This window comes from Thrips palmi, unplaced genomic scaffold (genome assembly GCF_012932325.1).
Source record: "Thrips palmi isolate BJ-2018 unplaced genomic scaffold, TpBJ-2018v1 HiC_scaffold_2, whole genome shotgun sequence".
NCBI classification, from domain to species: domain Eukaryota; kingdom Metazoa; phylum Arthropoda; class Insecta; order Thysanoptera; family Thripidae; genus Thrips; species Thrips palmi.
Genome location: NW_023144629.1, coordinates 9,140,048 through 9,151,260, shown reverse-complemented (window position 1 = coordinate 9,151,260; position 11,213 = coordinate 9,140,048). Strand labels below are relative to the sequence as shown.

General features: G+C 59.1%; 1 protein-coding gene across 1 annotated transcript; it reads right to left on the bottom strand.

Annotated features, from left to right (window-relative positions):
- On the bottom strand, nt 1–9,028 carry LOC117647242 (peroxidase-like). The gene is made up of 12 exons (XM_034388922.1): nt 8,742–9,028; nt 6,709–6,821; nt 6,188–6,314; nt 5,168–5,426; nt 4,597–4,879; nt 3,915–4,294; nt 3,127–3,593; nt 2,391–2,647; nt 1,909–2,065; nt 1,375–1,545; nt 762–1,066; nt 1–209 (listed from the first exon to the last, which is right to left on the bottom strand). The coding sequence occupies exons 1-12, from the start codon at nt 8,994–8,996 to the stop codon at nt 125–127; spliced, it is 2,859 nt and encodes a 952-aa protein (XP_034244813.1). The 5' UTR covers nt 8,997–9,028; the 3' UTR covers nt 1–124.
- Nucleotides 9,029–11,213: the final 2,185 nt, after the last annotated feature.

Below are 11,213 nucleotides of genomic sequence, written 5' to 3'. Positions count from 1 at the left end.
TCCGTTTCAGTCGCGATTTTATTCCAGCAGAAAGCCTTACAGTACGAATAGTTATTCATTAGTTTATCACATTGGTTGTCGGGGAGCGCTGTTGTGCGCGGCCGGCCTAGAAGGCCTAGAAGGCCTAGAAGTTGCTGGGACGCTCGTTGGCCCAGGCGCGGATGTCCACCTTGGGGATGGTGTCGCTGCTGCAGGCCACTCGCTGGTTCCTGTGGGCAGAGCGAAGAGAGAGCGTCGTCAGAGATAGAGAGAGAGAGAGAGAGAGAGAGAGAGAGAGAGAGAGAGAGAGAGAGGAGAGAGGAGAGAGAGAGAAGAGGAGAGAGAGAGAGAGAGAGAGAGAGAGAGAGAGGGGAGAGAGAGAGAGAGAGAGGAGAGAGAGAGAGAGAGAGAGAGAGAGAGAGAGAGAGAGAGAGAGAGAGAGAGAGAATCTAGTTTGACCCAGGACCGCTGGATCCGCTGGCGGGAGCGGCCCGTCGCTACCCCGCGCGCCGCCAAGGGTTGGCGCCGAGTCTCTGGCGCGTGGGATAGCGACGGGCCAACCCTCCCCAGATCTGCAGGCTCATGTCAGTGGCTGAGTCCCAACCGCGCTTCGCCCTCCATGAGTGCGAGAGAGATAGGGCGATAGGGCTGCAGCAGACTGATAACGAGAGTCATTTTCGTCGCTCTGTCTCTCTCGCACCCATAGGGCGTCCATGAGTGTGAGCGAGACTGAGCGACGAAAACGACTTTCGGGGTCAGTCTGCTGGCTGCCGCTGCCTTACACGAAGGAGGCGTGGAAGAAGGCGAGGGGCTGCATGAGGGCGATGTTGTCCGAGTTGTCGCACAGGATACGCGCCAGGCTGGCCTTCCTGATCTGCTGCAGCTGCTCCGGCTTGAAGGACGACGGCTGGTTGCCCTCCTCGTAGAAGAAGCGGTCGCCGCGCCGCAGCCGGCCGAACTGGTCGCCGACGATGCACGTGAACGTGGGGCCGAGCAGCGCGCCGGGGGCGGCCTTCTCGGACACGCCGGCCGCGAACAGGTCCACCTCGTCCACGGACGGGTACAGCGACTGCAGCACGGCGACGCTCTGCGGGGAGACGGGGTGGATTAGCAGTGGAGGCATCACCCCACAGTGGGCCCAGAAGACCGGCGGAGGCGGACAAAACTCTAGACGCGTTTTGAGCTCCAGAGTCGCTTAACAGGCCTCGAAACGAACATAGACCCCCACCAATGGATTCCTCGTTCGGAGAGCAATCCATTGGTGGGGTCACACGTTCAGTTCGAGTCCCATTTAGTGACTCTGGAGCTCAAAACGCGTCCAGAGTTTTGTCCGCCTCAACCGGTCTTCTGGCCCACTGCGCACCCCTAGGACCGCGTCGACGGACGACGACTCACGTCGGGCTCCATGATGCCCTGCAGGTCCTCCCAGGAGCGCGGCCGGCGCAGTCCGCACACCTGCCGCCACTCGGTGTAGCCCGGCAGGCCGTGGTCGCGGCCGCGCTGCAGGTTCAGCGCCACCAGGTCCAGGCCGAAGGGCAGGTCGTTCTGGAAGAGGTGGTTCGTCACCTGGAAGGGAACGGCGGCGTGAGCATCGAGCCGCTGTCTCTCTCGCACCCATACAAACAGTGGGCGTTTTGAGCTCTATAGTCGCGACCTAGGACTAGAACCGAACGTGTGACCCCACCAATGGACTCCTCGCTCGGAGAGCAATCCGTTGGTGGGGTCACACGTTCGGTTCGAGTCCCATTAAGCGACTCTGCAGCTCAAAACGCGTTTGGAGTTTTGGCCGCCTGCGCCGGTCTTCTGGCCCACTGTGCTACATCAGCCCGCCGCAGCGCTACTCCACGCCGACGGGCCGGCGGCGTGCTGCAGGCGCTGCTGGCGCGGGGTATCGCCGTAACGGCCTGGCTAGGGCCTGGCGGCACCGACCTCCTTGGTGAAGAAGCGGTCGAACTTCTGCGAGCTCTGCGTGGTGAGGCCGCGCACCATGTCGTCGATGCCCTCCTCCTCGTAGAGCATGAAGGGCTTGAAGGCAGACTTGCTGAGCGGGAAGTTCTTCCGGACGTTGCCGAAGCGACCGACGCCCCTGGAACAGCGGACTCGTCTTTCAAAACACGATCCCTGGCTACTCTTAAAACAACGTGAATGAGAGGGGGAAAGTGCACAGTGGGCCGGAAGACCGGCGCAGGCGGACAAGATTCTAGACGCGTTTTGAGCTCCAGAGTCTCTAAATGCGACTCGAACGGAACGTGTGACCCCACCAATGGATTCCTCGTTCTGAGAGCAATCCATTGGTGGGGTCACACGTTCGGTTCGAGTCCCACTTAGCGACTCTAGAGCTCAAAACGCGTCCGAGATTTTGAACGCCTCCGCCGGTCTTCTGGCCCACTGTGAGGTGGGGACGCACGCACTGCAGGTTGCTGACGAGCAGCGTGTGTCCGAAGCGGAAGGCGGCCGTGGCGAAGGCGTTGGTGATGCCCCCGTTGAGCTCGCGGTCGTAGAGGGCGGTGTAGCCCGAGTCCTTGGGGGACATCTCGGCGCGGTCCATGTAGGGCTTGCCCAGCACGATGGGCAGGAACTCGTTGTAGGTGATGTGCTGCATCTCGGCCACCACGATGCGTCGCGCCTCCTGGAACACCTCCTCGTCCGTCCACTGCGGGTGCAGCGCCTGCAGGTGCGACAGAGACGGAGATAAGCGACACGTGTTGAGTGTGACAAAGACAGAGATAAGCGACACGCGTGGTGTGTGCACTGGTTTCAGGGATTCCCACGGTGCAGGCGACGCTCGCTCGGTTCTAATGCATTTCGCGACAGAAATAGCGGAGCGACTCCATTCGGACTGGAGGCAGCGCGAGCCGCACCACCAAGGCCGTCGAGGCCGCCAATGCACAGTGCGCCAGGAGACCGGCGCAGGCGGCTGAAACTCCAGACGCGTTTTGAGCTCCAGAGTTGCTAACAGGACTCGAACCGAACGTGTGATCCCACCAATGGATTCCTCGTTCGGAGAGCAATCCCTTGGTGGGGTCACACGTTCCGTTCGAGCCCCATTCAGCCACTCTGGAGCTCAAATCGTGTCAGGAATTTTGGCCGCTTCCACCGGTCTTCTGGCCCACTGCGCCACGTGCCGCCATGGCAAAGACAGTTCACCTGCAGCTGGTTGGCCACCCTGTTGTGCTCGCGCAGCCACACGGTGTGCATGAGGGCGAGGTCGGGCTGCTCGTTGACGCGCCCGTCGCCCGACACGAAGCAGGCGGCGCCGCTCGTGTCCTGGCACTCGTTGGGGTTGGCGGGGAGCATGGAGCGGCCGCGCACGTTCTGCTCGCGCAGGCGGCCGCCGCGGAACAGGCGCAGCTGCTGCTGCTTGTTGGCGTCCGAGCCGTAGATGTTGGAGCCGTCCATGTAGCCCGTGATCTGGTTCATCTGCTCGCGGGGGCCGAAGTTGCACTCGGGCCGCGGCGCGGGCAGCGACCGCACGAACTCCATGCAGCGCTCGCCGAAGGGCGCGAGGAAGCGGTCGTCGCGCGGGATGGGGATGGCGAAGCAGTCGGGGTGCGACACGCGCGGGTCCGAGACCTGGCCGTCCTGGCAGCACGAGATGCCTACGCCGTTCTGGCCTGCAACGAGAACCACGTCACCACGTCCCCGTCAGCGGCTCGCCTTCGGACACCGTGAGCCAGAAGGCCGGTGGAGGCGGCCAAAATTCTAGACGCGTTTTGAGCTCCAGAGTTGCTAAATGGGACTAGAACCGAACGTGTGACCCCACCAATGGACTCCTCGTTCGGAGAGCAATCCAATGGTGGGGGTCACACGTTCGGTTCGAGTCCCATTTAGCGACTCTGGAGTACAAAACGCGTCTAGATTTTCGGACGCCTGCGCCGGTCCCCTGGCCCACTGTGGCGCCGCAAAGCTGGCCGCAACGGCGCCGTCCCCCTCACCTCTGGAGATGGGCGTGTGCGTGAGGTCGTGGTCCAGGAACTGCCCCCACTGCATGAGGATGAGGGTGACGTTGTCGGAGGGCCGGTCCGACTCCTGCGCCAGGCGGTTGCTCACCAGCCTGGCGCTGGGCAGGGGCGCGCCGTTGGCCTGCGCGCGCGGCGAGTTGACGCCGTCGCCGTACTTGGGGGGCAGCAGGCGCTGCAGCGCCGAGCCCGTGGAGCCCCAGCGCGAGTTGACCACGTTGTTGCACGTGCCGTCCGCCGTGCGGTACTTGCCCACGCGGCACGGCAGCCGCTTCGGGCACAGGTCCGCGATGACCGTGTTGAGCACCGAGAACTGCGGCAGCGCGAACGTGCCCTGGTCCTTGCTGAGCCGGAACCTGGGGGCAGCGAAGAGGCTCGTCGTCGTCTCGGTTTGGCACGCGGCGCGCCATTGTGCCTTCGACACGCGCGTGCGTGGGGGAGACACAGCAGGACGAACAGACAGAAGTGCGTCGATAAAACAGACAGACAGACAGACAGACAGACAGACAGACAGACAGACAGACAGACAGACAGACAGACATACAGACAGACAGACATACAGACAGACAGACAGACAGACATACAGACAGACAGACAGACAGACAGACAGACAGACAGACAGACAGACAGACAGACAGACAGACAGACAGACACTCACTCGTTGAGCAGGTCGAGCGAGGCCTCGACGGAGGACTGCGCCTGCTTGCCGTTGTTGAGGGTGTCGTTGGAGGTGGGGAAGAGCTCGAGGTGGCGCTGGGCCGCCGTGTCGGGCTGCAGCACGCGGTTGATGTTGACGAGCTGCTGTTCCAGCTCCTGGCGCTCGCGCACGCGCTGCAGGCCCTGGTCGGCCGCCGTGTTGAGCTGCTGCGGCGTCAGCGGCGGCACCTCCACTGGCGGCGGCGGCGGCGGCTTCAGCACGCCGTTGTTGCCCCTGTTGGCGGCTGGGGAGGAAAGGAAAGGGTTCAAAATCCCGACTCGGCGTGCACTTTTAATGAATTCACAGTGGGCGAGAAGACTGGCCAAAACTCCACACGCGTTTTGAGCTCCAGAGTCGTTCAACAGCACTCGAACCGAACGCGTGGCGTGACCCCACCAATGGATTCCTCGTTCGGAGAGCAATCCATTGGTGGGGTCACACGTTCGGTTCGAGTCCCGTTTAGCGACTCCGGAGCTCAAACCGCGTATTCTGCCGCCCAGCTAGCCCACTGTGCTGTGCCGCTGCGCCTTACGCGGGTTCTTGTCGGACGCCGGGCAGCAGACGCCCTGGTTGCCCTGGTTGTCCAGGGCGCAGGGCTGCTTGCGCAGCTCGGGGATCTGCGCGAAGAAGGTGACGCACTTGACGAGCAGGCGGCACGTCCCCGCGCGCCCGCTCAGCGTGCTGCACGGCACGCCGCTCTCCTCGTCGCTGCCGGGGAACGTCACGGGCTCCGGCTGCGGCGGCGGCGGCTGCTGCTGCTGCTGCTGCGGAGGCGGTGGTGGCGGCGGTGGCTGCCACACGCGAAAAACAGAAGAACAGGGAAAGTCATTGCGCCGTTTGCATTTTCAGCAGTGATTGAATGGATACGAAGTTTTGTAGTTTTTCTGTCGGTCGTGCTGGCGCTGGCACCATCGAAAGACGCCTGCACCCACCAAGTCTCGTAAAACTAGAGCCAAAATACCCAAAATACAGTGACTTTTCTGTTTCCCTAACAGGGAAAACCCTCTTTACGCTTGCGCCTTTTTCTTTGTGTGCCATTTCTTCGCAAGACCGTCAGAGTGTACAAAAGACCGCACCGGCTTTTGGGAGGCGAGGATGATGAAGCTGTTCTCCGGCGGCGGTTCGCTGAAACGCGAGGACGGCGGCTCTCCCGCGAGGAACGGAACGAAAATAAAAGAAGCAAAGGACCGGGACCTATCCGCGGCAATTTGAGCCGAAGCGCGCAAGCGCGGGTCCTGGAGGACCTGGAGGCGCGCCTGACGTGCCGCCGCCGCCGTGGTTCGTGGGTCCGGACGACCCGGGGGGGGGGGGGGGGGGGCAGGAGGCGTGCCCGGCCGGTTTTCGCGAGTCGCGGCCGGCCGAGCGACGCCGAGAGACGCCGTTCAAGGTTTGAGGCGGTTGTTGCGAAGGCCGTGGTCGGCCGGGGTCGGCCGGGGTGACAGTGAAGCGCCGATGAGTCAGAATGAACCCCTGGGCCCGCGCGCGGATGCGGTCCACCCGAACGGGAACTTCCCAGACTTTTGGGGGGGAATTTGTTAGCGAAAAGTCGAACCTGGCGGACGACGACCTGCGGGCGCCTGGGCCGTTGTTGCGGCCGCTGGGGTTGCCGGAACTGCTGCTGGGGCTGCTGGAACTGGGGCTGGGCGTCCAGTCTGTTCTCCAGCACCTGGACCTGCACCCTGGACAACATGGACACCACGGACACCGTCGTCAGAGAAGCGACGAGCAACCTCCCTCGTGAAACCAAACAAATTAAAACTTGTAAATTTTTTATTAGTTTTTTGGTAAGTTTTGTTAAATTTTAAAGATTGAGTTTAAAAATACCTAAATTTATTCAAATTTAACTCAATTTTTAAAATTTAACAAAACTTACTAAAAAAACTAATAAAAAAATTTACAAGTTTTAATTTGTTTGTTTTACGAGGGCTGGCGGCCTGCCGAGCCTTCCACACGGCCAGGACTAGCCGCGGAATTCGAGGAACGGGCATTCGGGAATTTATATTCCGAGAGGATAGCCACGCGTTGGAATAAAAATAAAAATGAATAAAAAAAAGCTGCTCCTTTTGAACTCACGGCTGTTGCCCCCGGACGACCTGCTCCTGGAGCTGGGCCTGCAACTGCAGCTGCCTCTGCTGCACGTCCTGGAGCTGCTGCAGCAGGTCGCTCTGCTGGCGGGCGAGGTTCGCCTGGAAAAGCAAAAGCAGAAGAAAAGTCGTTAAAAATGGCGGGAATTATTCAAATGGCGCGAGGCGAGGCAGTGGCGCGGCTTAGCAGACCGTGGCCGGCCGGTCCGCGCGCAGCAACATTTTGGCTAGGCCCGACTTAGGCGCTAAATTTATCGGCTTGTATTTCACTGCCTAAACGCCAACAACTCATTGTGTGGACACCCAGGGACGCCCATGCGCTGGGCCTAGAAACTAACAAAAATGTTGTTTTTTAAAAATCCGTGATTCTTAGAAATAAACGTCGAAGTTTATGGTCGACTTTAAACGTCCGGTTTACTCGGTGGTAATCGACGGAGCGCAGAGCCACGATCGGAGCGTTAAGTGATTGAACCGGCGACACGATCGTCGTGAACACTGCGGCTCGTGTCCCATTCGTCTACTGTATCAAGACGCGCTGGTGGTCTTGGAGGCTGTGCGAGACGCGTCCGCGACGCTCTGACGGGTCAACTGCACTCTGTCAATAGACACTCTGCCGATAGACATCGAAGTGGTCATTATTTTGTTTGATCATTGTGAAGTCTATCGGACTTAATAAGTCTTTAAAAATTATTATTAGGATAGGCGATTGCTTTTTGGACTCGAGTGTAAGAGCTAAAGCTAGCTGACTCCTTTACGTGTCTTGAAGTTTTAGGGATATTTTAAAGTAAAGGTATCATCTGCTAAAAATTTAACAGAGTTCGTCGGAGTGTACGTGACACGTTTGGCGCCTTCCTTGATCCTTTTGCGGGAATCCGCTCAGCGGAAGGATTTCACGGTGGAACGCGACCGCACTCACACTCACACACACACACACACACACACACACACACACACACAGACGTCAGTGCGCACACGTGTGCATGTTTATACGCAATCCGTCAATGTCAGCCACACTGTACGGAGCGATCCGCTTTGGGTACAGCGGAATCGAGGAAGAAGACGGAGGCGGAAAAATCTAAAAGGAGTTAAATTTATCCATCCCATCCGGCATGAGCCCGACTGAAGCAGCCGGCTCCAGTCTGGTCCTGCGGGAAAACAAAACGTGCCTGCTGATCCCTGGTCCCTGCCGGCAGCGCGGCCGATTCGTCTCCGGCACCCGCATCATTACGGCGGAGGTTGAACATCCTGGACGCCAAATTACCCTGGGCGACTCAAGCAGCGCGAGCAGCGCCAGCCACCGCCAGGACGCACCGCCATTCACAGTGGGGCACGCAGCACGCACGCCCAAAGTGAGCGCTCACTCGAACAAGTAAGTCTCACACCCACACAAATACACACAAAAAACTTTATAAAAATATAGAACAAACGAAAAAAAAAAACAGCAAACACTGCAAAGCCAGTGGTAGGCTAAGTTTGATTGCCACAAAATTGGCAAGCCGTTTTGAATGGCAAAAACTGGCAAGCTCGGTTCAGTCGTACTCCTGAGCTTGCCGAAATTTGGCAAGCATGTCACGATTTCAGATCAGAGGTTACAAAATTTTTGGCAAGCAAACTTACCACTGGCATTGCAGTGAATATCCTGTGTGAACATTAAGTTCCGAAAAAAAATGGTACCAAAATATGCCAATTCGGAATGTTAGTCAATTTTTCGGTCTAGGTTTGTAAAAACTAAGACCAAAGTTTGCGATGGTATTCTTTTCTTTTCAGAAACGTTTTGTTGAACGGTGTCTAGTTTTCCTCCAGAAACAGGCAGAGTAGTGGTGTTATGGTTCAGCGCCAGTGGCAAAGCCGAGCAATGCACTTCGTCGTTTCCATTTGAGGAAGATGTCAAAACTGCCACTTCCTGTTCTTTTTTAGCGGATGATACCTTTACACCTTCATTTTAACGTACCTAGAATAGTCTTATTTTTTTGTATGTTTGGTCTCTGTTTTATTTTTGCGCGCGATAGGATTGTACCGCACCTTCTGCTGCGCGTCGGGGGCGAACTGCAGGAGTCGCTGCATGTCCTGCAGGCGCTGCTGCACGGCCTGGGTCTGCAGGTTCAGTTGCTGCTGCTCCAGCTGCTCGGGGAACAGCTCGGCGCGGAAGGCGTTCTGGGCGCCCGGGGCGTTCTGGGCGTTCTGCGGCAGGGCGGGGTGGGCCAGCAGCAGCACGACGGGCAGCGCGACGCGCAGGACGGCGAGGAACGCCCCGCCGGGCGGCGGAACCAGCACCATCGCGGGCAAGGAGCGAAGCGTTCTCGCGGGCCGCCGGCTGTCGACTGCGGGGCTGCGGGGCTGCGGGGGCCCGAACCATCAAGCAGGACACTTCGCCAACACACACACACATTCACACAAATACACACACACCTGTCCCCGCGAAGCACCTCCGCGAATCGTCTCGCCGGCCGGCGCCGGACCCCCCTCCACTCCACTGGCCGCCGCTGCCTCCAGGACGAGGGCCTTCGTGCCCACGCCGCGCGTCGTCTCCACGAAGGGAGCGCGGAGCAAGGGCAGGAGCGGCACACTGCCGTCGCTCTGTCTCTCTCGCACTCACGGGGCGTGCTGATAGGTGCGAGAGAGACGAAGACGACTCTCGGAATCAGTTTGCGGCGCAAGTCGGACACCCACAGTGGGCCAGAAGACCGGTGGAGGCGGCCAAAACTCTAGACGCGTTTTGAGCTCCAGAGCCGCTAAATGGGACTCGAACCGAACGTGTGACCCCACTGATGGATTCCTCGTTCGGAGAGCAATCCATTGGTGGGGTCACACGTTCGGTTCGAGTCCCATTTAGCGACTCCGGAGCTCAAAACGCGTCTAGAGTTTTGGCCGCCCCCACCGGTCTTCCGGCCCACTGTGACACCCAGGCTATGAGTCATTAGTGTGTGAACCTCCTCCTTTGTTTTTTTCCCTTCGCCACGGTCTTCGTTTTCGGCACCGTCCATGCGTACATTAGTCATACGCTCTCATAAATAAGTTGATTAATTTTTTTTAAAAGAGTGGCTTAGGGATCGCCCCCCGTCGGTCCGGCGAAGACACACCTCTGCAGAGGCGAGTCTGACGCCGTGTCCGGCCGCGTCTGCAGTGTACAGTGACGTCACAGCGACGTCACAGCGACGTCACGCTTCAGTCCAGACGCAATTGCGGCCGTTTAATTCAGGGGGCGGCCGTAAAGCTGAACAAATTGTAGGTCATTTTCTTTTCTTTTTTAATTTTTTTTTAAATTTTACTTTGAACTTTTTAAAATCTTTTTCGCAATTTCTTTTTGTTTTTCACTCAGGGATTGTTCGTGAGCATCCCTCCGCGCATCACGCCACTGCAAGTGGGATCCATCCTCGTCGCTTGGCCGCGGCCCCTCCCCAATAATAAACCGTCCAACAGTGGGCCAGAAGACCGGTGGAGGCGGCCAAAACTCTAGACGCGGTTTCAGCTCCAGAGTCGCTTAATGGGACTCGAACCGAACGTGTGACCCCACCAATGGATTCCTCGTTCGGGGAGCAATCCATTGGTGGGGTCACACGTTCAGTCCGAGTCCTATTTAGCGACTCTGGAGCTCAAAACGCGTCTAGAGTTTTGTCCGCCTCCACCGGTTTCTGGCCCACTGTGCGTCCTCCGCTTCGGTGTCGGTGCATGGCCATGCAGCCCCGTCTCCGTGTCCCAAACCGTTTGTTCTCCGGCGACCAAGGTGATCCCTGCCCCATTGTCCGGAGGCCCCCTGGCTCCAGCGCGCTCCAGCACAGCACTTCGGCCCACGCACCCCGAGTGACGTCACAGGGAAGCCCCGCCGACGATTTCAGCGGAGCGATTAAACGAGACAAATAATAGAATGCATGTTGTCCTCCTCGTCGGACGGCCTGGTGGCCGGGCGGCCTGGAGGATCCGTATTCCTAGAAGCTCTATTGTGCCGCGCGGCTTCCTACACTGGTTCTGAAGAGCCGTTTCGTGGCGCCGTCTCTGTCGCACTCCAGGGCGTCCCGTAGGGGTGCGAGAGAGGCAGAGCGACGGCGCTGGCGCCTCGGCCGGCACGGCGCCTCGCGGCTGGCCCGCCGTACCGCGTCTGTGAGTCGGCGCTTACACCCATTCGGGTTGCCCCCAGGCGGGCAGGCGAGGGATTCTCACGGGCCGGCCGGGCCGGATGCAGTAGACGGGCGGACGGGCGGACGGGCGGACGGACGGACAGGCAGGCAGACAGACAGGCAGACACGAGGCGTTTGCAGGCAACACGGCCGCCAACCTTGAAGCCGCGAGGCACTGGAAGCGCGGCCCATTTGCATGTTCGCCACACTCGGGCCAATTTAGCGACAAAAAGAGCGCAGCCCGACAGCGTGGCGGCCTGCTTGTTGGTCTTCAGGGAGAGGCCGAGGCGCTGCAGCAAACTCTCGACGCGTTTTGAGTCCCAGAGTCGCTAAATGGGCCTCGAACCGAACTTGTAACCCCACCAACGGATTGCTCTCC

Bases quoted from the DNA above. Each gene is read 5' to 3' on its own strand.
- LOC117647242 (XM_034388922.1), bottom strand. From the start codon at position 8,996: ATGGTGCTGGTTCCGCCGCCCGGCGGGGCGTTCCTCGCCGTCCTGCGC. The intron at 2,066-2,390 runs GTGCGTGCGTCC...CCGCTGTTCCAG, and splicing joins CTGCTCGTCAGCAACCTGCA to GGGCGTCGGTCGCTTCGGCA. The intron at 1,546-1,908 runs GTCGGTGCCGCC...GTTCCCTTCCAG, and splicing joins ACCGCTTCTTCACCAAGGAG to GTGACGAACCACCTCTTCCA.